We start from the raw sequence: 27,360 nt of genomic DNA on the forward strand, positions 1-27,360 counted from the left end.
TGCACCCGTCACCTGGTGACGAATTCCCTTTTCCTTGAAGAACTCCTTCAGAGCAGACCCAGTGAATTGTGACCCACGGTTGCTCCTGAACTCTTGCACTTTGGTGGAGAACCTTAGTTCCACCTCCGCAACCCAATCCTGGATGAGTTGCGCCGCCTCCCTCTGTGATCTGAGAGAGAAACACCATAAATTCTGAGAAAAATCATCTGCCACTGTCAGCAGAAACCTGGCCCCACCCAGACTCTCACACTTCATTGGCCCTGTAAGGTCTGTGTGAACCAACTCAAAAGGTTTTGTGGTTACCCTCTTTACCCTGGGAAACCTGCACCTTTGAACCTTGCTGCATGCCCTGCACACTAGGGATCCCTCACATGGCGTGATTTTACAACCTTTGGTGCAGCCTGGCAACCTCTTAACATCTTCCAAACAAGCATGAGACATTCTCTTGTGCCATATATGAACACATGAATCATGGCTGGGAACACTAGCACACTGCGCCTGTGCTTTCCCTGCATTCCCCCCACCCTCCAGAGGTGTTTCCAGAACAAAGAGATTGTCCTTGCATTCCACGTTGACAAGTTGTCTCCCCCCTCTGAAAATGGAACAGGTATCATTTTCAAAACAAATTTTGTACCCCTGCTTCGCAAGAGCAGGTATCGATAACAGGCAACACTTCATCCCTGGTACAATGAAGCACTCCAGCTCCGCCTGCAAAACAGAAACATAGACATTTGCAGCATTAGAAACATTCCTTTTTGTCCCATCAGCTAATGTAACAGTCATTCCAGCTGAAACAGCCCTGCAATTCCGCAGCTCCCCAGCAGATGGCGTCCCAATGAGGTGATGACTCGCTCCCGAATCAATAATCCACTTTATATCTGTGTCCCTGCTGGAATTGTTTTTCAAAGTTGCCAGAGAAGCCGTGAGATGATAACAGTCTCCCTTCTCTGAGTCACGTCCTTCCTTCGCGTTCCCACGCTGGCCTCCTCTCCGAGACTGGTTCCCATGGGAAACGACCTTGGAGACATCCTGCCCGGCCTCTCTGCTCCTCTGCGGACAAGCCCGTTTTAGGTGGCTGTTCGATCCACAGACATAACATCGACGAGCGGAAAAAGCCTGAACACAGCTCTCATCTGGCTTGCCCCCCCCACCTCTGCAACCGGTGGAGCTGCCTGCGCCAGACCTGCCTTCTCGGACACGCCTCTACTGTTCGTCCGAAAGACGCCCTGTCACGTACGATAGAGTCAAATCCTGTGGACTCATCGATTCCATAGACAGACACAAATTGTCATAGCTTTTGTCCAGAGAGCTGAGCAAAATATAAACCTTCAGCTCCTCTGAGAAGTTGACTTGCAACAGCCGCAACTCATTGAAAACAGATAGCATCTCAGTAACATGCTGTCTGATGTTCCCACCGGGACGCAGCTTCATCTCAAACAAGCGTCTGGTGGTGTGGATCTTTGCACCAGCCGTGGTTCTGTGGTGCACCCTCTCAAGGGCTTGGTAGGCCTCCTGGGCAGTATCAAGCCCTTCAACCAGAGGAAGCTGGGAGCCCTCCAAACTGAGCACTATAGCTCCCAGGGCTTTCTGGTTTTTCCTCTGCGACGCGTGAGCAGCCGCTATGTCCGCTGCCGCTGCTCCTGCTGCAGGTGGTGGTAGAGGGGGCCCCTGGGTCGCCTCCCACAACCCCTTGGCTACCAGCCAGGCCTTTAGCTTCCGGCTCCATTCGGCCCAATTTTGTCCGTTTAATTTTTTGAAGGGAACTGAGAATGATTCACGATCGTCTGCCATCTCCTCCCCCGGGGGCTGAGCTTACTCACGTCTCGGCAGTGGCTTCCTCCGCCTCCCGGCTCCGGCAGATCGCTTCTCCCCAGCGAGCTCCTTCCAGCCTCAGAGAAACAGCTCCAGAGCTCCAGCTGGCCCCAGCAACTTTTCAGCTAGCTTGCTGGCTTCCCCCACACGTGGGACGTTCCTGCAATGCTTCAAAGCGTTGGCAAGCATCCATAACCTGTTGTATTATGCCGGACAAGAGTGTAAACAGAGGCTAAACATGGAGCCTGGCACGCTTCCGCTTGCGCAGCTTTGCTGTTGTCCGTGCCGATCCAACAATCCTTCCTGCCTCTCTCTCTTGCCGGTAGCAGAGCATACACAGCGGCGAGAAGCAAATTGCAGCACGTGTGTAATAATTCAGAACAGACACAAGGCATTCCTTATCTTCTCTTGCCTTTAATCATGAAGTTTAACAGCATAAATTCAGACCTGGTGAATGCTCACCCATTGTCTCCCTCTCGTATAGAGACAGAGAGCAGACTGAAAAACTTAGCGTCAAACCACTCCCTTAAGTGTTTCTAACCACGCCTCAGGAAAGAGACGTCACCAGAACTCTTTAACTCTGTGAGTTCTGAAACCAATAACAAGGACCACCTTGGCCAGTGGTTCCACAGCCCTGCTTTCTCAAGTCAGAACATGGAACCATCAAGAATCAATATTGTCTGCTCTGACCAACAGGAGGTACCTGAGATCTCAAGCTGAGAAGGATTTCCCCCAACTTCTCTCCCATAGCTGACCTCCTCAATTACACCTCCATTACTGGATGAACAGATTTCACTAGCCAATCAAAAATGGGGGATGCAGGTACAGGTGTGACAAAATAATCTGCTCAGCTATGGATTACCAATACTCAACATGGAATATAAATGATGCAAATGCTCCTCAAAAGAGAAAAGAGATATTTCGTTATTTGGGGGGAAACACTGAAATTGGATCAAATTTGTTTACAAGAAACACATTTTAGGAAAAAGGGTATCAGATATTTGATTAAAATAGATTAGGTGAGGAATTTATCTTTGCAGAACTGAAGGGGGTAAATGGAGTTGTTCTTTATATACACATTCCCAGTTCTGCCCCAAATGGATATTCTACAAATTTTGGTTGTAGGCGTATATGCCCCCAAGGAAGACAAACCAATATTTTATAAGGGACTTATGGAAAAGTGGACAGATTTTGCATGTGAAAATTGGTCCCTCGTGGAAGTCAGGAATTGAGTGGACACTTCAATGCAGGACAGAACTTCACATAAAAATATCAAAACTTCCCAGGATAAAATAAAGAAATCTACTGGGAGCAGTCAAATACAACATTCCTGGTTTTGCTAGAGTGGACATGCAAGGGAATGATTGGTCCAGCCAGTCAAAACTTCCTGTTCCTCCTGGCCTGGAACATCCTTCCTTGCATGTGGCTAGTGGGTGGGCATGACCTTTCCAGACCTGGTAAAAGGCCAAGGAATGCTGCCACTCTCTTTTCGATCTTCCCTTTGTCCTGCAAACTTCCCGGACTGCTAACTGCAGTCACTAGGTCAACCCACATATGGGGTAAACCTGTTTGTATAGGCTTGTAACATTAAGCTTCAACCCAGCCTTCAGGGAGCACACTGTGCTCTGCCTTATCGTGAGTAAACTTTCTTTTTATTGCTTACGAATAAGACTGTTGCTATGTGTGCTGGCGTGGTTGCTCGAGAGCAAAAAGGCAAGACTCCCCGTGGTCTTTTCAAGGCCGTATTGTCTGTCCAAAATGTTCACAATGCAGATCGACTCAATTCCATGTCTGCTCACTCGCTAGCAGAATCTGGGAGTGGGCGGTCCTTAAACTTTCCCCAGCAGAGTAGTCTCTTGACCCCCATCCTACGCCTCCCCTCTCTGCATGTAAACCGACTGTGCAGAGAGGGCGTGGGCAGAGGGGGACCTGCCTCCCCCCCGCTTTGTTCATGTTCGGTGGTCAGGGTCTCCCTTGCGTCCTCCGAGCCCTGCATCCCTTCCCCACTTGGAGGCGTGGCTTCCCTCCTCCACGGAGGAAGTACTGCTTCTCACGATCTTTGGAGGCTCCCTGTAACCCAACTGCTCTTCCACCTCTCGCCTCTGAGCTGATGGCAGTTCCCTGACATCCGTGGTGTCTTTATTTTTTTAGGAGGGATTTGAAAAGGGATTTTACCAGGAACATACTATTCAATCTGAGGGAGATTTAATTGCATAATAGTAAGAGGTTCTAACGAGCCTGCGACCAGATTTCTGCTATGCCTGAGAATGGGAATGTAAACTCTGATAAGTAAAGGAACTTGTTAGTACAAGTTAGGAAGGATATTAATAAACAGTATGTCCTCTTCTTCCACCCTGAACATTCCCACACTAAAGTCAGCCCAAAGTCACCCCACTCCAATTGACTCTTGTTAAACTTGGGAGCTACACCTGTGATTTCTCACAAACATGTTCCCCCCCCCCCACCTCCCAACCCTGCCCCAGCCCCTTGAGTCATACAAGGACTCCAAGATGTCACAGAAGTGAACTTCCCCCTTTATAATTATCAAAATCATGGTAATTTATCCTTATTCTTGCCCAAGCTCAAGAGATATTTCTAGGGATTGCACAAACATCAGAAGCAAGGTAGCACAAGGTTATTTATTGCACTGAACCGGTGGGAGTGGGAAGATTAGTGCCCAGAATAAGAGTGTGATTGAGTCAAGATAGATATGCATGTACTTTAATGGTTCTGATTGAGAAGCGTATTGGTGAAACCACAGCAGATTGGGTGATGTAAGAACTCCTTTTCTCTTTTGCTGATTGGCTAGCTCTAGAGGAGAGAGGAGCCACTCACAAGGGAGGTCTAGGAGCAGAGCCAAAATGAGAGTACTGCTGCTTCTGCTTCTGCTGCTTCTGCTGATGCCCTTTCGAGTCTGTGAGAACCCAAAGGCAAAATGCCCCTTGAATCTGATCAAGGATGAAAATAAAGCACACAATTATTACCGGCCTGGAGACTTCCTCATCAGCGGAATCATATCCCCAAGAAATTATCATAGGCAACTTCCATATGTATTTTCTGACACCCCGCTAACCAGACTTGAGGGGTAAGTAAGTATTTGCTGGTGGATCTCATGTTTCTGCGTCTCCACACCATTGGTTCCTATTTACTAGGGAAATAGCCCCTATTTCAGGGCTGAAGAGCCTGTGGCCTTCCAAAAATTATACTGCGAAGTTTCCCTTCTGTCTTCAGGAAAAGTCCTAAAAATAAAAGTAACATGTGCAAGAGTTACACAGCAATACATCCATAAGGGTAAGGATCAGTACAGAAGGAGGTCTGACGAAGGAAATCAGGACTAATAAAGGAGTCAGAAAAGGTTGTCTGCTAGAATCACCCCTATTCAACCTCTATATTAATAGTATTGTAACAAACCTGGAGGGACGCGGGTGGCATTGTGGGTTAAACCACAGAGCCTAGGACTTGCCGATCAGAAGGTTGGCTGTTTGAATCCCCGTGACGGTGTGAGCTCCCGTTGCTTGGTCCCTGCTTCTGCCCACCTAGCAGTTCAAAAGCACGTCAAAGTGCAAGTAGATAAATAGGTACCGCTCCAGCGGGAAGGTAAACTGTGTTTCCGTGTGCTGCTCTGGTTTGCCAGAAGTGGTTTAGTCATGCTGGCCACATAACCCGGAAGCTGTACGCCGGCTCCCTCGGCCAATAAAGCGAGATGAGCGCCGCAACCCCAGAGTCAGCCATGACTGGACCTAATGGTCAGGGGTCCTTTTACCTTTAACAAACCTGAACAAACTATACAAATTTTGCCAACCAGAGCAACTCAGAATTAATTATGCAAAATCAAAGGTGACTATTTTTGGCAAACGTACCCCCAAGTTTAATAGGAATATAGGTGGAAAGAAAATGGATCAAGTTCCCTCAGGTACTCAGACAGTGTTGGTAGGTGTAAGAACTTGGGTGACAGTTACAAATATTTTCTCCTGATATTTGGGTGAAAATTAGATTCTTTGTCCTTCTTTTCCCCTTCCGCCTTCTGGAGCTTACTCCTGGAAGATGTTGGCATAATTGGTGTCAAAGTATAATGAGATTGAGAAGAGAACAATTTCCTCAGGGATAAAAAAATGAATGACAAGGCAACTCTCCTTTCGTGGGTCTCTCCTTTATAGCTGAATGCAATGTTAGTCGTGTTAGTGTCATTTAAATATGGGTGTTAATTGCATCAATTGTGCTTGGGCCTGTCTCTTGCCTATCCTCTGATTTCCGTTCAGGGTTAGAAGGCCAGCTGAGGTGGACCTCCTGAAAACAGGTCAAGGATGTAGACATCTGTCATGACTCAATATGAAAGGGTCCGTCCCCCCAGTTTTTTCTCGCTGAAGGAGAAAACTCCTCTCTCTCTCTCTCTCTCTCTCTCTCTGTGTGTGTGTGTGTGTGTGTTGGCTAATTTATAGTCTTCTGCATCTATTAGCCTTTCAGCCTTCAGACTGAGTCAAGCTTCCAGTTTGACTACAACAACCTCATTGACTGCAGACTCTGATACAGACTGAGACAAGTTTTAATCTACTTTACTTAGTTAGTTTATAGTGTGTAGCTCATGATACGCCAGTAGCTTCTAACTGTATGCATATACTGTTAATAGTTGTCTTCTTAGAATCATAGAAACATAGGATTGTAGAGTTAGAAGGGACCCCAAGGGTCATCTAGTCCAACCCCCTGCAATGCAGGAATTATCACCTGAGGCAATAAAAAAAACATGTAAATAGAACTGTATGGGAAAGGAATTTTCTTCATTGTCAACCCAGAAATGGCCGGGAATGGTAAAGAGTAATGATGTTGAAGTTCTGCTGCAGGAATCTGCTGGTTACACAGCTACTATATATGTGCTCTTAAAACATTATCAAATCTAAAAGAATTCCCCCCCCCCATTGGAATGACACAACCCCCCCCCCCAATCCCCAATACAAAGTAATGTATGCAGTCAAGTGCAATGCATTTTGGGACTCAATTTGGCTCTGAGCATGGACCCATATTCCTAAGGATCCTTCCTCACTGCTGTGTCTGCCAGCTAATCTCATGGACCCAAGACAGTCTCAGAGAAAGGGAACAAGAAGTGCATCTTGATGGCTTGCTTGAGAAAAGAGCTGCACTGCCCATCATTGGTGGGGCTAAAAGGGACTTTTGTTGACAGCACAATCCATGCCTGCTGAAAAGAAAATGCTATGGATGCAGTAGATAAGCAGGGTGGGGATTGCAGCCTTATATCCCCTATTCCACAGACAAGAGTTCTCTATGTCAGGAAAGGGGCATTTCCCCACTCCCTTTGAAGCAGCCAAGACTACTGCAGCAATCACAGCCTTTGGGTGTGTGGGTGTGTGTGTTGTGTTTAGTTATTTGAAGGCTGTGTGCTTCTATTCTGCAATGAAGTGTGAATTCGCCCATTTTTATTCTTAAGCAGCAAATGGGTTTTCACATTTGCAACGAGGACATGTCTCACACAAGCATACAGACCATTATTTGGGGTGCAAATAGTGTTTAGTTTTATTAAATGCTGAACAGCAGTTTGACGATTAATGATTATTATTGAATTGCAGGTTCACCCCTGTTTCCTACTGGTATGCCTTGTCCTTCTTGTTCACCATTCAAGAGATCAACCAGGATCCTAGGCTCTTACCCAACATCACCCTGGGCTACAACCTCTATGAGAACTATTTTGATGCCCGGAGGACATCTGAGGCCATGCTAGACCTGCTTGCTGGCCGGGAAGGCAATATTCCCAACTATCACTGTGGAAAACAAAGCAAACTCCTGGCTGTTCTTGAAGGAGCAAATTCTGTCATCTCGAAAGAGATTTCAGTCTTGTCAGGCATCTACAAAATCCCTCAGGTATTTGCAGGGGTGGGGTGCTGGAATGGAGGGATAGTGGAGAAGTTCAGCAATATAACAGGAGCAAGAAAATCCTGAGCCATGGCTCCATGGGTTTTTCTTCAAAGATTGATTGATTGATTGATTGATTGATTGATTGATTTAATAAAACCAAGCCCCCACCACCTCATACACTCCCAATGCTTCAGAATAAAACTCTCAGCTTCAGCCAGCACACATTTTGTTAGATATTGATCATCCCAGGTTAGTATCTGGTCTTTTCTTCTGAAAGCAAAGTAGAACACCAAACTCTTCCATTCCTCACTAGATCAGTTATGGCTATATTGCTCAGGCACTTGAAGAAGTTCAGTTCCCTTTTGTCTACCGGATCGTCCCCAAAGAAGAAACTCAGTACCAAGGGATTGTTGAGTTGCTCCTGCATTTTGGATGGACGTGGATTGGCCTCATTGCTCCAGACAATGACAATGGAGAAAGGTTCACAAGTGCCTTGAGGTCTTTAATGATCAAGAAAGGAATTTGCATTGCATTATCAAAAAGATTTCCAGAAAAGAATGGTCATCAAATGCTTGGTCTAATTGAACCATTCATTACCTGGACACAAGTCAGTGTCATTGTTTACCACGAAATAAATCGAATGGGATGGATTCCAATCATGACACTACAAGGGACATTTGGGAAAGAAATTGGGGCAAAAATCTGGATTGCAGCAGCTTTTCAGGACACCAATACCTATATGTCCTCTCCTCCTGTTCTGTTCCAGTACATCCATGGTTCGTTATCCTTTGTAATGAAGGCTCAAAGAAGGATCAGCTGTGGCTACAATAGTCCATACTCATCTGCTCTCCAACAATTTTGGAACACAGCGTTTCATTGTTCATATTCAAAGCATGTGTTGGCTGCAAAAGGCGAGACCAGATGCACAGAGGAGGAGAAACTGGAGATTCTGCCCAAAGAAGAGATGGAGACAGCCCTGTCTCAAGATAGCTACAACACTTACTTCAATGTCCAAGTTGTTGCACATGCCTTAAACGCTGCCTATTCATCTAAACCAAAGTGGATGGTGATGGGAGGTGGAAGAGACCGGTTGGAACATCAAAGGCTGCAGCCATGGCAGGTAATTCTTTCCCCATTTTTTCACACCGAACTTCATTGTCCCAGCCAGGTTTTTGTTTTTTTACAAAATGTGTGATGTTCTGTTGTGTTTTTGTATATTGGAAGTTGCGGCAAGCCAGTCTGATGGGCAAGGTACAATGAAATGAAATGAAATGAAATGAAATGAAATGAAATAATGAAATGAAATACTACTAATAACTGCAATAATAAATTCCAACTGCACAAGTTCCCCATCTCAACATACATAGAAAACAAAAGCCAAATGAATGGAAAGCATTGTTTCTGCTTACTTACACCCTTTATCAGTAGGAGTTGCTGGTTGACATCTACTATGCAAGCCTGGACAGTGTGTTTGGAGGTCCTGGGCCGCCTAGGGCACAAGAATACCCCCCTCACTCTCATTGTTATGGTCCAAAGGAAAGGAAAACAATATGTTGGGCACTAGGATGGATGCAGGAGTTGGCGGAAGGAGGAACACAAGATGCCCCCTAACCTGCTTTGGGACTCCAGATTTGTATAGGGTTTACTCCTTAGCCTTTCCTTCTCCTGAAGATGCCTTACAGGGCAGCAGTTATGGGTTGTTCCTCAGGGTTTACTCCTGAAACCTTTCTCACCAATGTGTACGGCTGCAAGGCTGCATCCAAGCTTCCCTGCTCCTAGAAGGGCTGGCTTCAGGGGCGTCTTGCCCATAGAGGAAAGTGGTGTGGGGCACCAGGGCGTCAAGGAAGAGGTGGAGGTTGTTTGGGCCTCCCGGCATCAGCTCGCTCCCCTCACCTGTCTCGCTGAAGCAGCGCTGCGCCCGAAGCCTCCATCTCTTCCCCGCCGGAGGAGCCCCCTCCAGCCGCTGCCCCCTTCCTCCAGCCCCACAAAGCTGCTGGCAGCGCCGTAAAAAGGTCAGCAACTCTGGGAAACGGGGTGATGGGGGGCGCCAGAGGGATCTTTGCACCACGGCGCCAGATATACTTAAGACAGCCCTGGCTAGTTTCTCAGGTTGCCAAGCCCCATCCAGCTTTCATTTCCCTCTATAGCACATGCAGTAACCACCTTCTTGACCATAGGACGCAATCTTGGTCTCACCCGCTCAATCCTCCAGAGCCAGGTTTTTTGTATACAGAGGAGGTCCCTAACTCACCAAGAGCTTGAGACCCATCAGCCCCCCTCACCTGGTTTAGTCAAAGCCATGTCTCAGAGTGTGGCTTCCGTCACATGCTGGCAGCTTCTAGGAGCCACGAGGGAGAGCTGAGGATCAAAGGTGGAAAAACTACCTTCCCTAACACCCCATACATCCCTGCACATTCTACCCTTATACAATTTGTGTACATACTGTCCCTAACATTGACTGTCTCTTAAATACAGCATTCCAACTTTATGACATCCCCCAAACCAACTGGAAAAACCCCCAAAACCAACTGGAATCAAATTGAGTAGTGAGACAAAATGTCTGTCCGTTACTGAAGCAAATCCAATTTTGTGAGGCTTCTGGCAGAGGTCAAAGTTTTGTCAGAAGACACTCACACGTTCTGGTGGTTCCTCCTTGCTGCCCACAGAGAGATCCAGCCTTCTCAGCTGGAGTTGACCCTTCTCACCTCTTCCTCTGTCCCTGCTGAGTCTTGAAGATGCCCATCAACAGTTAGTAGCACCTAGAAAACAGACTGCACAGGCACAAGGTCTCCTGGCCATAGGATTCTACACATGGTTGAGATGGGCTCTCTTTTCATTTTTATCTCAGCATTTATATACTGCCATTTGTCAAAAGCTGCCAGGCCAGCTTACAATACAGTAAAACAAAACAAAACAGTTTTTAAAAATGACACAAAAGAACTGAATATAGTATAAAACACCGTACAGAATACAGGCAAGATATCTGATGTTTCCCTGTCACTGCAGCTTCACCCTTTCTTAAGAGAAATCCAGTTTTCAAATGGCTCCATCGATGGACTGCATTTGGATGAAAATGGGAAGCTGCCAGCTGAGTTTGATATTGAGAACTGGGTGATGTTTCCCAATAAGTCTCGTGTCAGAGTGAAAATAGGGAATATACAGAGAAAGGCATCTGCTGATATCAACTTCACCATTAGCCCAGAAGCCATTGTGTGGCCAAAACGGTTTAACCAGGTAAGGGACACTTGATTCCATGACTGGGCAAAAAACAAAAACAAATCAGGAAGCATTTTTTAAAAAATAATAAAATTAAAAAATTATCCAGTAGCACCTTAGAGACCAATTAAGTTTGCTCTCGGTATAAGCTTTCGTGTGCATGCACACTTCAGCTTATACCCAGAACAAACTTAGTTGGTCTCTAAGGTGCTACTGGACATTTTTTTTATTTTATTTATTTATTTATTTAATAAGAAATTTATTAAAATTTTCAAGATATTACAAAATAAAAATAGAAAAAAGAAAAATACAAAATAAAAATAGTTAAAAACAACTCAATCTTTCCGTTACTTATTTTTCATTAGCTTGTTTCCCGGACCTCCTCACGCCTCCCTTTTTTGTATTCCAGTTCGGTTTGTTGGTTCAGCAAATCCTTCCCCTCTTTGTTTATCCTAGTCTTTAATCTTAAAATATTGTAACGTTAAATTTTTACCTGTTAGTAATCCGTTTTTCATATTCCCTTATAGTATTATAGCTAGAAACCACTTACTTTCTATCCAACATCATTCTAACATTCATTAATTTTACAATATTTCTGTAAATAGTCTTTAAATTTCTTCCAATCTTCTTCCACCGACTCTTCTCGCTGGTCTCGGATTCTGCCAGTCATTTCCGCCAGTTCCATATAGTCCATCACCTTCATCTGCCATTCTTCCAGAGTGGGTAGATCTTGTTTCTTCCAATACTTTGCAATGAGTATTCTTGCTGCTGTTGTGGCATACATAAAAAAAGTTCTGTCCTTCTTTGGCACCAATTGGCTGACTATGCCCAGGAGAAAGGCCTCTGGTTTCTTCAAGAAGGTATATTTAAATACCTTTTTCAATTCATTATAGATCATCTCCCAGAAAGCCTTAATCCTTGGGCACATCCACCAAAGGTGAAAGAATGTACCTTCAGTTTCTTTGCATTTCCAACATTTATTATCGGGCAAATGATAGATTTTTGCAAGCTTGACTGGGGTCATGTACCACCTGTATACCATTTTCATAATATTCTCTCTTAAGGCATTGCATGCCGTAAACTTCATACCTGTGGTCCATAACTGTTCCCAGTCAGCCATCATTATATTATGTCCAACATCTTGTGCCCATTTAATCATAGCAGATTTCACCGTTTCATCCTGAATATTCCATTTCAACAGCAAGTTATACATCCTTGACAAAATCTTAGTTTTGGGTTCTAACAGTTCTGTTTCCAATTTTGATTTTTCTACCTGGAAGCCAATTTTCTTGTCCGAATTATATGCCTCCATTATCTGATAATAATGAAGACAATCTCACACTTTGTTTTTTAGTTTCTCAAAACTCTGCAATTTCAGTCTATCTCCCTCTTGTTCCAAAAGATTTTATTTATTTATTTCGACTGCGTCAGACCAACACAGCTACCTACCTGAATCTAGAATCATTTTTTTAAGCTAGCATCTTCAGTAGCTGGTATGTTTTATTGCCTGTTTAATTGCTGTTGTTTTGTTGTTGCTGCTGTTCAGAGATTGTTACTGTATCTTTTGCCTTAAATATACTTATCTGGGATATGAATGTTGAAGGAAACACACCAAAGAGATTTCCCTGCCATGTTGTTCTGCAACAGAAGCACTCTTGTGAACAAAGGGTTCGGAGCCAGTGGAACCAGAGATCCAGTTGGTTTGTTTCCAAACTCTATGAATAACCTCTATAGACACAAAAATTCCTAACAATTTCCCCTTGATGTTCCTTTTTCTCTTTATGGCTAGACTGTGCCTTTCTCCAGGTGTACCAAAATCTGTCTGCCTGGATCCACCAAAGTGGTTCAAGAAGGAAAGCCTATTTGCTGCTATTCTTGTGCTCCATGTGCAGAAGGGACAATCTCTACTTCTGAAGGTGGGTGACTCCAAGTTAGAAGGAGAATAGGAATAGGAATCTCTGGCCAAAATGTGGAGAGTGAAATGGAGAACTTTGGATGCACTGCCCACAATGCATTTATTTAGGGATATTAAACGGTGCGCTCAGTGAGTAAAGAACCAAAACCACACGAAAAAGAAAATGAGTTTTAAAAAAAATTAAAATAGTAAATGTTCAGTTAGTGAAAGCACATTACAAAATAAAATAAATCATATTAAAATTAATACATGGAAGAAATACAAAAATGTTTGTACTACCTATCTAAAAACATATGTACAAACTTAATAGTGAGCAATTATCCTTCTAACAAAATTTCTCTAATGCAGCTAACTGAAATGTTGCTGGAGATGTTGGATAAATATTACTTATATAAAAGTAAATAATTGCAAATAGGTCAGAAGTGTAAAAGGGGGGGGGACCCCCAAATGATATGGGCCCCAGAAGACAAAATATGAACTGTAAAAGCTCAAGGTAAAGAGGCATGTCGTTGGTATTTGGTGAAAGCTGTACAATGTCGACACCAGACACATGTCTGTGGAGGTGAGAGTTTCTCAGCTATACCTATATCCCAAGGTTGTTTGGGTGATAAAAAGCAAGGAAACCCCCTCTCTCCTTGAAGGAAAGGCAGGATGCTATGGTAAATGTTGAAAAGGGAAATAAACAAACTTTTGCCTCTCCCTCCCTACAGTGCCTCCTTCCCTGATCACCCTTGCATCAGCATAATTCTTCCTGATATTATAGAACACAGATGGTTATTCATATGGATGATGTTCAGACACTCTTTTCTCCTTCTCCTTAGATGCAGATCATTGCATCAAATGTCCAGAAGATCAACATCCAAATAAAGACCGAGATCAATGTATCCACAAGATTATCACCTTCCTGGCTTATGAAGAATACTTGGGAATCATTTTAGCTTTCCTTTCCCTATTCCTGTCTTTAACAACAGGCTTTGTCTTAGGAATCTTCATTAAATACAAGGAAACACCCATAGTCAAAGCCAACAACCGGGACCTCTCTTACATCCTCCTCATTTCTCTCCTGCTTTCCTTTTTGTCTTCCTTGCTGTTCATTGGGGAGCCAAAGAAAGCGACTTGCCTTCTCCGGCAAACAGCTTTCAGCATCATCTTCTCCACTGCAGTTTCTTCTGTGTTGGCAAAAACCATCGCTGTGGTGCTGGCCTTTCTTGTTACTAAACCAGGTAACAGAGTGAGGAGATGGCTGGGGAAAAGTCTGATGAACTCCATTGTCATTTCCTGTTCCAGTGTTCAAGTGGTTATCTGCACCATCTGGCTAGGGATCTCTTCTCCATTCCCAGAGTCTGACATGCACTCCCAGGCTGGACAGATCATTGTGCAATGTAATGAAGGGTCTGTTGCTATGTTTTACAGTGCCCTGGGCTACATGGGCTTCCTGGCTACCATCTGCTTCACGGTGGCTTTCCTAGCCAGGAAGCTGCCTGGGGCCTTCAATGAGGCCAAGCTGATCACCTTCAGCATGCTGGTCTTCTGCAGTGTTTGGGTGTCCTTTGTGCCCACCTACCTGAGCACCAAGGGGAAATACATGGTAGCCGTGCAGGTCTTCTCTATGTTGGCCTCCAGTGCTGGGCTTCTGGGCTGCATCTTCATCCCAAAGTGCTACATCATTATACTGAGGCCTGATCTGAATACAAAGGAGCACCTAACAACTCAAATTAAAGATGCCATATGATTCTCTAAGAGCTCAGCTACACAGCTGCAAATAAAACATTTTATTTATTTATTTTTGAATTTTATTTATTTATTAAAGTTCTTATGTTTCATCGGTAAACATAATCATATTACATCACAAGGCTTATTGTACTATAATTTGCAACATGTACACAAAGTTTATATACTAAAAGAAAAAGGAAAAACAATTTTTTTTCCAAAATCATATATGTACCAACACATTGGACTTCCTGTCTATCCTGTTGTATATTCATTTTTTTTACAAATGATTGTACTCTTTTATTGTATATTTCTTTACATTTTATCTAATACATTCCTATATCAATATGTACCCTTGGTCTTATTTCTCAACGTCTCCAACGTCAATTGAATGCTAGCATAGATAGTGACCCTTTACTGTATTTTTGAACATATATCTTATATCTATCCCAGTTTTGCATAAATTTTTGTTTTTGTTGGGTGTAGTGAAGGGTTAACCTTCTGTGTCTCGAGGCTGAGAGGAGGCGCTTACAAGGGAAGTACGCCAGGACGTGACGAAAGCAGCTTGGAATGCTGTGAGCTGAGTGAAAAGTGAAAGCAGTTTTGTTGCGTAGCTGCAAACAGAGGGAGAAGATGCAGCTTAAATCAAATTCTTGTAGCTTGTTACGCCAATCCGTGCTACATTATTGTACTGAGGCCTGATCTGAATACAAAGGAGCACCTAACCACAAAAATTAAATATGTCGTGTGATTCCCTAAGGACTCAGCTAAATAGCTGCAAATAAAACATTTTAAATGTGTTTTGAAGTGCAATTTACAAATGTGACACCAGATGACAACAGCGAGCTATGCAAAATTCAATGTATTTTTCAAAAAGTTTTTTCTCTTCCTTTCCCATAAATAAGAATGATGAAAATGTATTTGTAATGTTGGGGCTCCGCTAGGGGCGCCTTGGAAGATGGCCGACAATACCATCTCTCCAGCTCACACAAGATACTTAAGGGGCTGAGATGGGAGTAAATCAGCCTCCCATTTTTCTTCCCGGTGTAAGGGAAGATGCAGCCTCGTCCGCGGTTGCCCATAAATCACTCCGGAGTTCGAAAGAAGGAGGGGGTGAGGGCACTGGATGGAAAGCCCTCGAGCGAGCTCAGATCTCCCGGACGCTGTCTCTGAGAGCGACCCTAGTTGCATTTCTTAAGATAAAAAATTGGATATAAGTTATTGCACATGCTTCGAGCGAAGAAAAGGGTACGTTAGCTGCTAATTAAGCCTGCCACTGAGAAGTTAAAAGTGATGGACTGGACTGGAAAGAAGATAACATCAAAGAATAACATCTATGCCGGTATGTTGAAATGGAATGGAAAGACTTTTTCTTTTCTTATTACGATATTATCTAACAAACCCCCCCCCCAGAAGAACCGTCAACACGACCTATAGCAAGTGAGATTGGAAAATAAACTGTGTGGAAATAAAGATATCAACTAAAGCTTTTGTTTTTTGAAATATCTGGAAAGAAAATAAAAGGCTCTCTTGTGACGCAGTTTTTAATCGGGATCCGCCATTATGAGACAGACCATGTTGCGAGATTAATAGTCATAGGGGGAGGCGAGCCATTACTCTGTTATCATGTTTGTATTCTAAGTTTGACTTGGCAAATCTTCTCTGGAAAGGCTAATTTATGGAGCAACTTGTCTGGGAAAATTAATGAGCAAATGCCTAGATTTTATTTCATCTGAACTGAGAAAGATGGTGTCTGCCGCTCGAGGAGGACTTTTGGATCAGCATGTGATTTATTGCAAACAAAAGATTTACCAGCTTTAAAAAAAGGGAGAGCCTTACAAAGTTCACACAGAAACATATTATTGCTTACTTTAACTTGCCTGTGGAAACAACTCAGAGGTTATTAAGAAGAAAAAGGATAAAAACAAGAAGATTGAAAGATGGGACTGGTGAACACTAAAAGCAGCAGAAATATGAGATGATTGGACCCTACTGAACTCGAAGCATGGGAACCCCCAACAAAAATTTATAATTCGGCAAAATATTTGGACTTTATGATATGTATTGGTATAATTTGGAATAATTAATGTGATATGATTGGTTTGTTAAATGGAAAACTTCATAAAAATTATTATAAAAAAGAAAAGAAAATGTATTTGTAACGTTGGGGTGTGTGCAGTGTGCAGTCAGCTCGCCAGTGGATTGCGTTACTGAAGCCACAGCATTGTAGAAGAAAATATGTCAGACAGTTAACTAAGGTCAGCAATAGTATATTGTACTGGCACGTAGTAGAACAACTATGTACAACACAGTTCTTTTAGCATCCCTAGAGCCCAAGGAAGGTCGGTGGCCAAGCACCCACATATTTTGGTGCCATGGCACCCATGGCACCGGGCACCCCCTATTGTGCGGGCAAAATGGCACTCCTGTTCATGTGAGCCATGGTTGTAAACTTACAGATAATGTTAAAAGATCCAGTCAAACTTCTTCATTTAGTCAAATGGTTGCCATTCAAACTTCCTTCTAAGCTTGTTCTGCTGCCTAATATTGATCTCAGAGAACACAGCACCTCTACTAACAACCACCATCACTAGCCTAACCCTGTTTTGTCTATAGTGGCCCATTTCAAGTAAGACCAGCTCACCTCTCACTCATGAACAGGGAAGGTGGTGTTGCAGAGGCTCCCCCTAAGACTTCCTCCCTCTTAGTTGGAGTGCTAATTTGGCATCTACCAAGCTCCACTGAGCTCCTGGTTGAAGGATCTGTGTTTATTGCTGGAGCCTGAATGAAGTGTCTGGGTGGCTGATGTTACTCTTTGATTTATATGGGGATTTGTAATGTTTTTGTCCCATTGATACACTTTAAACCAATCTATTCAACCTTTTATACACCCCAGCATTTATTGTATTTCTTCTTCGCTTTCTTTTTGCAGTTTCTTTTATTTCTTTTTTCTAAAGATCGGTTAATAGCTGTGTGCTGGGAATCTGTTTCTATGAACCTGCAGAATTTGATGCTGAGCCAAGAAGGCATCTCTCAACTCCATAAGAAAGATATATTTTCCTGCAGTACCCTATGCCTTGTTAGCCAGAATTCCCATTAAGTTCAATGGGACAGACAGAACCTGGACTTATTTACCTGGGAGTAAGCCCCATGGGGCATATGCCTTAAAGAAACAAGCAGTTGGTAATTCTTAATGATCTAACTGTGGGTTGGTTTTTGTGGGGATCAGAGGCTTGCATGTCTCTGAACAGGGCTGAATTTAGGTTTGATGAGGCCCCAAGCTACTGAAGATAATGGGGCCCTTTATATGTCCACCTGTCCTTTGTCAACAGCAAATTGTCACTGGATTTTGTGTTGAATATAGGCTATACTGTAATTTATGGACCTAATAGGTCCATGCACAACACAAAACACCGTTGCTGTATGTTTATATTATTTGTTTTTTATCCTATATTTTGGAAATGTACATGCAGTTTTTCCCCATTTAACCTTTTTTGGGGGACCCTAAGAGAGTGGGCCATAAGCTATGGCTTGTTTAGCTTATACGTAAATCTGGCACTGTCTCTGAATACCATTTGTTGCAGAACAAGACCACCAAAGGGCTCTTATCCCCATGCCCTGCTTGTGAGCTTCCCAAAGGTGTATGATCAGACACTTCAATATATGGGATGCTGGACTAGATGGGACTTCGTCTCATCTGGCTGCAGGGCTTTCCTAATGCTGTTGAGGCCAAACTTGCACACACACACACACGCACACACACAAACACACACATCAAACTTTGGCAATTCACCTGTGATTTCTTATAAACATGGTTTTTCCCAGCTCTGCACCTGCCACCCAAACTTCGCAATGACTAAAGTTTGTTGCAGTGTCAAATTTATTCTCCTTATAATTATCAAAATCATAGCTATTTATTCCTGCCAAGATCAAGATATATTTCTGGAGGTTGCCAAGACAGCGCAATCAAGGGCAGCAGGAGGTTATATCTAGCTCTGTGCCCGGGGAGAAAGGCCGATGCAGAGAATAGCTGATATGTCAGAGACAGTCTGAATGAACAGCTGAGGCAAACCTGAATGTTACCCATACTGGGAAAGTCACTGCAGCATTCCTCTTGCAAGTGTTTTTGACTTCTGATTACCTGGCTGGGCAAGAGAAAGGAGCAGCCACAAGAGAAGTGTAGGTAAAGGTAAAGGGACCCCTGACCATTAGGTCCAGTCGCAAACAACTCTGGGGTTGCGGTGCTCATCTCGTTTTATTGGCCGAGGGAGTCGGAATATGCCTGCATGACTAAGCCACTTCTGGCGAACCAGAGCAGTGCACGGAAACGCAGTTTACCTTCCTGCTGGAGCGGTACCTATTTATCTACTTGCACTTTGATATGCTTTCGAACTGCTAGGGTGGCAGTAGCAGGAACTGAGCAACGGAACTTACACCATCACGGGGATTCGAACCGCCGACCTTTTGATAGGCAAGCCCTAGGCTCTGTGGTTTAGACCACAGCACCACCCGCATGTAGGAGGTACAGGCAAAATGATTTCCCTCCTGCTTTTCCTGCTAATGACACATGGACACTGCGAAAATCAAGGAAAAGTATGTCCCTTGAATCTGATCTGGGAAGAAAGTGAAACACAGAATTACTACCAGCCCGGAGACTTCATAATTGCTGGGATCATATCTCCAAGTATGTTGACTGTAGAAGAACCATACATTTTTTCCCAGATTCCTTCAAAAAGGCTTGGATGGTAAGTAATTAGATGCCACTGGATGTCATGCTTCTCCAACACCACTCCAATAGTTTCTACTTAATTCAAAATAATAAAGGCAATTTTCCACTTTGAAGGCTGTGTGTTTTGCACACATTCTTTGCAATGGAATTTGCAATCTCCTAGTTTTTATTTTTAAGTGGTAAATAGATTTACACCTTGTAACTAGGTGATCCTCAGATGAAGAGCGGTATATAAATTTATTACATAAATAATAATAAAAATATTGTCTCAGCCCAAACTGCAAACATACATATCATTGTTTGGTGATGAGCTACTTTGAGAATGCCTAGAAATAACATTTGCTTTCTTTACATGGTGAATAGGTTTCTGACATTTTTTTTTTTTTTATGTTTCATTGCAGTTTTACACCTAGATTCTACTGGCACATCTTGTCCTTCTTGTTCTCCATTCAGGAGATCAACCAGAATTCCAGGTTCTTACCCAACATCTCCTTGGGCTACAACCTCTTTGAGAACTTTTTTGATGGAAGGATGACTTCTGCTGCCATGCTAGACCTGCTTGCAGGAGGGCAAAGCAATGCTCCAAACTATAAATGTGGAGAATGGAATAACCTGCTGTCTGTTCTTGAAGGGGGCAATTCTGCCATCTCGAAAGAGATTTCAGCCATGTCTGGCATCTACAAAATCCCACAGGTATGAAGGATAGGGACAAGAAACAAATTCCACTTTCTTTCCAGGAGAGTCAATATGGGAAATGAAAAAGTGAGAAAATCCTTAGTGATAGTAGATCCTTCTTCTAGCATCTAAAACTGCAATCAACCGCAGCAAGCACATTTTTTTCAGACAATAACAGATAATAAGTAATAACAGACAATAAATACGGTATCTATTCCTTTTCCTGAGAATCAAACAAATCACTAATCTCTTCCTTTCCTCACTAGGTCAGTTATGGCGTTATGACTCAGACACTGGATGAGAAAACTGAAGTCCCCTTTGTCTACCAAATGGTGTCCAAGAGGGAAACTCAGTATTGGGGGATTGTCAAGTTGCTCCTGAATTTTGGATGGACATGGACTGGCCTCTTGGTTTCAGACAATGATAACGGAGAAAGGTTCTTGAGTGCCTTGACACCTCTGATGATCAAAAATGGAATTTGCATTGCCTTATTAAAAAGAATACCAGAATATAACATAGATCCATATCTCATCCCAAGTGAACCATTTACCATATGGGACCAAGTCAAAATATTTGTTTACTATAAAAGCAGTCAAGGGGCATGGACTGAACTCATGATAATACAACAATTTATTGAGAAACAAATCGGGGGGAAAGTCTGGATCTCAACAGGTCTTCTAGACATTAATTTTGGTTTTCATAGTGCTCCTGATCTATTCCAGTACATCCATGGATCTTTGTCCTTCATAATGAAGCCCCAACTAAGGAACAAATACCAATCCTATGTGCCAGTTTCTGAAATTCTTGGACGGTTTTGGGATAAAGCATTTCATTGTTTATATAGAAAGGACACATTGGCTGTAAAAGGTCGGACAAGATGCACAGAGAATGAGAAACTGGAGTTGCTGCCTGAAGAGGAGCTGGAGAGAGCCCTGTCTCAAGACAGCTACGTCACTTACTTCAGTGTCCAAGCTGTGGCTCAGGCTTTGAATGCTGCCTATTCATCCAGATCAAAGGTCATGCTAATGGCGAGTGGAGGAGACAGGCTGGAACATCAAAGGCTACAGCCATGGCAGGTATTTCCTTTTCCTTGTTGCAAGTTGCTACTCATTTCCCCACCACTGGAATCAGATTTAGGACTGAGATTTTTATTTCTTTTTGCTCCTTTTGGCGGAAAATCTCATTAGTGAGTCTTGTGGCAGAAGCAGACCTTTCTGCCTATTCTGGTTATGTCAGAACAGTCCCCCACCATCTAGTTCTTCCTCTCTGGCGAGAGATGCAGCCATCATAGCAGAAGTTGGTTCCTCCTCATCTTCCACTGTGTCTCTGCTGGGACTTGAAATTGCCCATCAACTGTAAAACAGAAGGAATTTTTAATTATATATTAATATCTAAACTTTTACATGATAAAATTGGCCTTTGTCAAAAGAGTGCAGGGCCGTTTAACAACTTGGATAGTATGAAACACACTGTAAAACTACAGAAAGAACATGAAAAGCAAAGAGCTTCTCAGCTTGTTGGAAAACCTGTTGAAAGAAACAGATTTTTTTTTTAAAGGATTTATATTTAAATTATATTAACTGTTAAGAAATTTACCTCTATGCCAATAAATTAGCACAACCAAATGATAATGGGAGACGATGTCCTCCTTTGTGGCATTGTGCAAGTTCTACTGAGAGCGGCTACACTTTGAAGGGAAAGGAGAGACTTCAGTTTGCAGGCTTCCACATTATCTAGAATACCGAGCAACCAAAGTTTCAATCTCATGGGAGTAGGTATTTGTAAATTCCCCCTATTTTCAGATAATACTACCAGGCAGGGGGACTACTCTGAACAGCCACACATCCCACTCCTACACTCTTGGCTGTGAGCAGACCTGAGCAGCCCCTATTGACAAATAACCTTCCCTGGTGATACAGTGAGCAGCTGAGGAAATGGTGTTCTATTCATAAGGTAATGGTCTAACTGTGCACTAGGAATGCCAATATGGCCCCTATGCCTGGGCCTGTAGGTGTCATGCCGCGTGCATCACTCTGGCACCAAAATTTGTGGATGCCCGACCCCTTCATGGGGAATTTTGTCAGTGCTCGGGCACCCAGGGCCCCATGGAGTTGGCATCTAAGCTGTGCACTGATTTGTAGGACCATCTATGCTTAAAAAGTTTGGTATTTGTGCTATTTTTATTTTTTTAAGAAGTATTTTATTGTCTTTTGTATTTATCTTATTCTCCAGAAACCTTTTTTTTTTTTAATACAATGAGTTGCCTACAAATGTTCTAATAAAGAAAAAGGAATGGTTGCAAACGGCTCATGAGTCCAGATGAAATATGCACAGACCCCAATTCCTAGGAGATTAGAGCTCAAAGTGTAGAGGTCTGATATTCAACTTTTCTATTTTATAAATGCTGGTGTTTTGTTCCTGCTCTTCCAGCTCCACCCTTTCTTAAGAGGACTCCAGTTTTTGAATACTTCCATGGGCAGCCTCAGATTGGATGAGAATGGGGAGATTCCATTCTACTATGACATTGAGAACTGGGTGATGTTTCCCAATAAGTCTCGTGTAAGAGTGCTGGTTGGGAGTATAAGGAGAGACGGATCCGCTGACATGAATTTCACAATCAACTCACAAGCCATTGTGTGGCCCAAGTGGTCTGAGAAGGTATGGCATACTACTTTATCCCACATTACATCTGTAATGGTCTAATCACTTACTGAATAATTCCAAGGGCACTTTGGCTACAGCCCCTTGCACACCTGCTGGGGAGTAAGGGCTCATTGACACTTCCATTTGTGCCACAATGCGACTTACAAGTCCTGATCTGTGTCTGAGCAGGATTTTTGTTTTATGGTGTTTTTTTCTGCCAGCACTTTCCTGTGGAAACCTGAAATGCCATTTGCTTTGATTCACTGCTAAAATGTGGGTTTTCTTAGGGGAAGCACTGAGACAGGAAGGAAGGAAGGAAGGAAGGAAGGAAGGAAGGAAGGAAGGAAGGAAGGAAGGAAGGAAGGAAGGAAGGACTGCTTTGACATGGAGCTTTAAAGCATGGACCTGTGACTAGAAAGATGGCCCAAAAGGAAGTGTGGATAAGCCCTAATCAGTGTAATGCAAGGTTTACAAAAGTCAGCCCAGGGGGTGAATGAGAATCACGTCCAGACTTCAGGAAGTAAAGAGTGGAAAGGAGAGCTTTTGCTCCCTGGATATTGATGGCATCTCCTGACCTCAGTGCTTGGACAGTTAACAAGCATGGTGTTAGCTTTGGAAAAAGAATAATAAAATAACCATAATTTAGGAGGCAGTTTTTGAAGTTGGAGTCTTCAGGTGCTGGTATGTTTAACTGCTTTTCCCATTGCTCTGTCCCAGCTGCTGCCAACCTAGCAGTTCAAAAGCATATGAGTGCAAGTAGATTAATAAGTACCATTGCAGTGGGAATGTAAATAGTGTTTCTGTGCACTCTGGCACTCATCACAGTGTCCTATTGCTCCAGAAGCAGTTTAGTCATGCTGCCACATGACCCAGAAAGCTGCCTGAGGACGAATGCCGGCTCCCTTGGCCTGAAAGTGGAGATGAGCACCACATCCCATAGTCAAATTTCACTGGACTTAACCATCTAGGGGTCCTTTGATTTTAACTTCATAAGTATGTTTTATTGCTGCTGTTTTGTTATCACTATCATTCTAGGATTTGTCATTTGCTTTTTGAATACTTTTGTATAGAATATGCAGATATAATTGTCTGAATAAGAAAGGAAACACACCAAAGAGTTTTCCCTGCCATGTTGTCCTGCATCAAAATGCTTCCCTGGAAAAGTGCCTGGGGTCAGTGGGAATAGGGACCCTTGTTAGGTCCATTCCAAACTCCATAAATGAATGACATAGACACAAATAGTCCTGACACTTTCTGTTTGATGCATGTTCTCTATGTTTAGACTGTACCTAGCTCCAGGTGTACCAAGAGCTGTCAACCTGGATACGTCAAAGTGGTTCAAGAAGGAAAGCCCGTTTGCTGCTATGCTTGTGCCCCATGTGCAGAAGGGACCATCTCTGCTCAGGAAGGTGGGTGAATATAAACGGGAGCCCTTTGTGGAAACATTCACTTAGAGACACTTTCTGTGAAGAGTCAAAAGACATTTTTGAATGTGTCTCTTTTTTTGGCTTCTCTATCCATCTATGTTCATTCTAGGAAGTGGGTGGTTGAAACAAAGAATGAAAAGGAAGCAATTGGTGGTCTACAAATTAATGATCATGGTGAGGGCATCCTCAGTGGTCAAATATATGATTTATATAAGGTAAAACCACGGAACAGGACAGTATAAATTCAGCAAAAGCTGTACAAGAAGCACCTCTGTGGGAGGTCACTGCCTCTCAGCTTTACCTATATCACAAGGTTGTTTCGGTGATAAAACTGAGAAACTTTTGAAAACCACCTCTATCATCATGGAGGAAGGCAACAGTATAAGCAGAAATATTAAATAAGCAAATGAAATAACCAATTTTGTCCACTCCCTTTTTAGACATTCTTTTTTCCTGACACTCCCTTATATGGACATCATTCCCCCTAAAACGTAATTGAACATAGATGGTTATGGATTTAAATGATGCTAAAGCACTCCTTTTTCCTCCTTAGATGCAAAACATTGCACCAAATGTCCAGAAGATCAGCATCCAAACAAGGCTCAAGTTCAATGTGTTCCCAAACGTATCGCCTTCCTGACCTATGAAGAAACTTTGGGGAGTGTTCTAGCTTCCATTACTATCTTGCTGCTATTAATGACAAGCATTATTTTAGGAATCTTCCTTAAATACAAAGAAACGTCCATAGTCAAAGCCAATAACCGGGACCTCTCCTACTACCTCCTTGTCTCCCTCCTGGTCTCTTTTTCGTCCTCCTTCCTATTCATTGGCCGGCCAAGGAAAGAGACCTGCCTTCTCCAACAAATGGTCTTCAGCATCATCTTCTCAGTTGCCGTCTCTTCTTTGTTGGCTAAAACCATCACTGTGGTGCTGGCCTTCATGGCCACCAAGCCAGGGAACAGAGTGAGGAGATGGCTGGGGAAAAGTCTGACCAACGCTGTTGTCATTTCCTGTTCCAGTGTCCAAGTTGTCATCTGCACCATCTGGCTGAGTGCATCTCCCCCATTCCCAGAGTCTGACATGCACTCCCAGCCCCGAGAGATTATCCTGCAATGCAATGAAGGGTCTGTGGCCATGTTTTATGGTGCCCTGGGCTACATGGGCTTCCTGGCTGCCATCTGCTTCACTGTGGCTTTCCTAGCCAGAAAGCTGCCTGGGGCATTCAATGAGGCCAAGCTGATCACCTTCAGCATGCTGGTCTTCTGCAGTGTTTGGGTGTCCTTTGTGCCCACCTACCTGAGCACCAAGGGGAAATATATGGTAGCTGTGCAGGTCTTCTCTATGTTGGCCTCCAGTGCTGGGCTTCTGGGCTGCATCTTCATCCCAAAGTGCTACATCATTATACTGAGACCTGATCTGAACACAAAGGAGCACTTGACAACAAAAACCTAAAGATGGCATCTGATTCTCCAGGCTATATAAAGGGATGGGTTCTGATTACAACAGACTCTCAATCAGAAACAGTTGGTGTGAACTTAATTCAGGTGTGATATAGGACCTTGGGACATGTAGTCGGCTTCAGGTTCCCTGTTATTATTCTACAATAGGTACTTACATACTTTTACATAGCCTTTATCCTTTTTCTTTTTTGCCAGGAGAAGGTTCACTATATATATATTTTAAAGCTTGTTTACTTGCTAAAAGTTAGTGGTGATGCTTTGATGTTGCTTGAGCTGCCTGAAGATAATAATAATAATAATAATAATAAATTTTATTTATATCCCGCCCTCCCCAGCCGAAGCCGGGCTCAGGGCGGCTAACAACACTAAAATAGTGCAACATTATAAAAACATCAAAGAATTAATTAAAATCAAAATTGATGGCAACCATAAACTAAAGTATTGTAAAGATTGCCAAAGGAGGGAGTCAGACTGCGCCCTGACCAAAGGCCTGGTGGAACAGCTCTGTCTTGCAGGCCCTGCGGAAAGATGTCAAGTCCTGGAGGGCCCTTGTCTCTTGTGACAGAGCGTTCCACCAGGATGGAGCCGCAGCCGAGAAAGCCCTGGCTCTAGTTGAGGCCAGCCTAACCTCTCTGAGGCCTGGGACCTTCAAGATGCTTCCCTGGTGGCTTCTGAGGGCTCAGATTCTTGGTTGAGTCAAGATGCAATGTGGCCACCCAAGGAGGAGAAACTCCTGAGCTTTATTGCAATATAAAAGAGGGACACTATTTTATCCTTTCTGGATTATTAAAAGGGCAGCAAGGCTTGAAGTAATATAAGTACTTCTAACATGGTGTGATATTTTCCTGTTTCTTTCCCATTAAACATTCATTGGTGGGATGTAAAGTGTTGGTCCCACCAAAGGCTCTTTTCAGAGTTCAAGCATTTATCAGGTTTTTCTTCCATGAGGATTTTCTGATGAAAAGTAACACTTGAGCTAAACCTGAAGTGACTTTCACCTTTGAAACATGAATACATTATTAAAGCAGTGTGACTATCAGAAATAAGTTCTTGCAAGTACATCTCAATGGTTTATGTCGCTTTATTTTCTTTAAAATAAACCCACGCCTGCACACGTGGGTTGCGATTTGGTGCTTCTGCGCATGCGAAGAGTGATTTAGCGCTTCTGAGCATGCGCAAGCACCAAAACTCAGAAGTAACCTGTTCCAGTATTTCTGGGTTTGCACGGTGCGCAACCCAAAATCGTGCAACCCAAAGTGTCTGTAACCCAAGGTATGACTGTAATAATTTAGAGGGGGGGCTGTACCGAATAGGCCCTCTGCCTGGTTCTCTTTAACCTCACTTCTTGCAGTGATGGAACCGCCAGAAGACCCTTGGAGCTGAACCTCAGTGTCCAGGCTGAATGAAGGAGATGGAGACAATCCTTCAGTTATAAGATGATACCTTTTTTAAAAAATCCAAAGAGATCATCCAAAGATGTTGAGTCGCTTGTATGGCTCCGCAGCACTGCCACCACAACCCAACAAGGGAAGTCCGCTGCTGGTGCTCTTACTTCAGTTTGTGGTCTATTCACTGCCAGAGGGGTAGAGGCATGGGGAGCACATTGTTGGTGCTTAATGCCAGGGTGTTTAAAAGTCCAACAACCTATGTTTCCCACACTTTGCAAAAGCTGCAGATATTTCAGTCTTAAACTCCACTGTGGCTCTTTTAGCTAGGGAATGAGTCAAACCCAATATTTTTCAAAGTTTTCCTTAGATCTAGTTCTCCCCTCTGCCATATTTTGAAGAGCAAAATAGAGGACACATTTGCCAACTTCTACTTTTATCGCTATGACAACTCTCATTTTTAAAAAGTGGACATGCTCTGGAAAAAGAGGACATATGGCTGCTAGTTTCTGTTTGCCACTGA

At 43.3% G+C, this 27,360-nt stretch overlaps 1 protein-coding gene across 1 annotated transcript; it reads left to right on the forward strand.

Moving 5' to 3' along the window:
- Window positions 1–1,395: 1,395 nt before the first annotated feature.
- LOC308465466 (vomeronasal type-2 receptor 26-like) lies at window positions 1,396–25,712 on the forward strand (the record flags this gene model as incomplete). Its single annotated transcript, XM_080985414.1, has 8 exons — window positions 1,396–1,649; window positions 7,392–7,683; window positions 7,991–8,284; window positions 8,444–8,453; window positions 8,547–8,797; window positions 10,684–10,911; window positions 23,848–23,974; window positions 24,546–25,712. The coding sequence occupies 8 exons, from the start codon at window positions 1,396–1,398 to the stop codon at window positions 25,442–25,444; spliced, it is 2,355 nt and encodes a 784-aa protein (XP_080841540.1). The 3' UTR covers window positions 25,445–25,712.
- Window positions 25,713–27,360: the final 1,648 nt, after the last annotated feature.

Source organism: Podarcis pityusensis (genome assembly GCF_964106645.2).
Source record: "Podarcis pityusensis genome assembly, chromosome: 2".
Classification (NCBI taxonomy): domain Eukaryota; kingdom Metazoa; phylum Chordata; class Lepidosauria; order Squamata; family Lacertidae; genus Podarcis; species Podarcis pityusensis.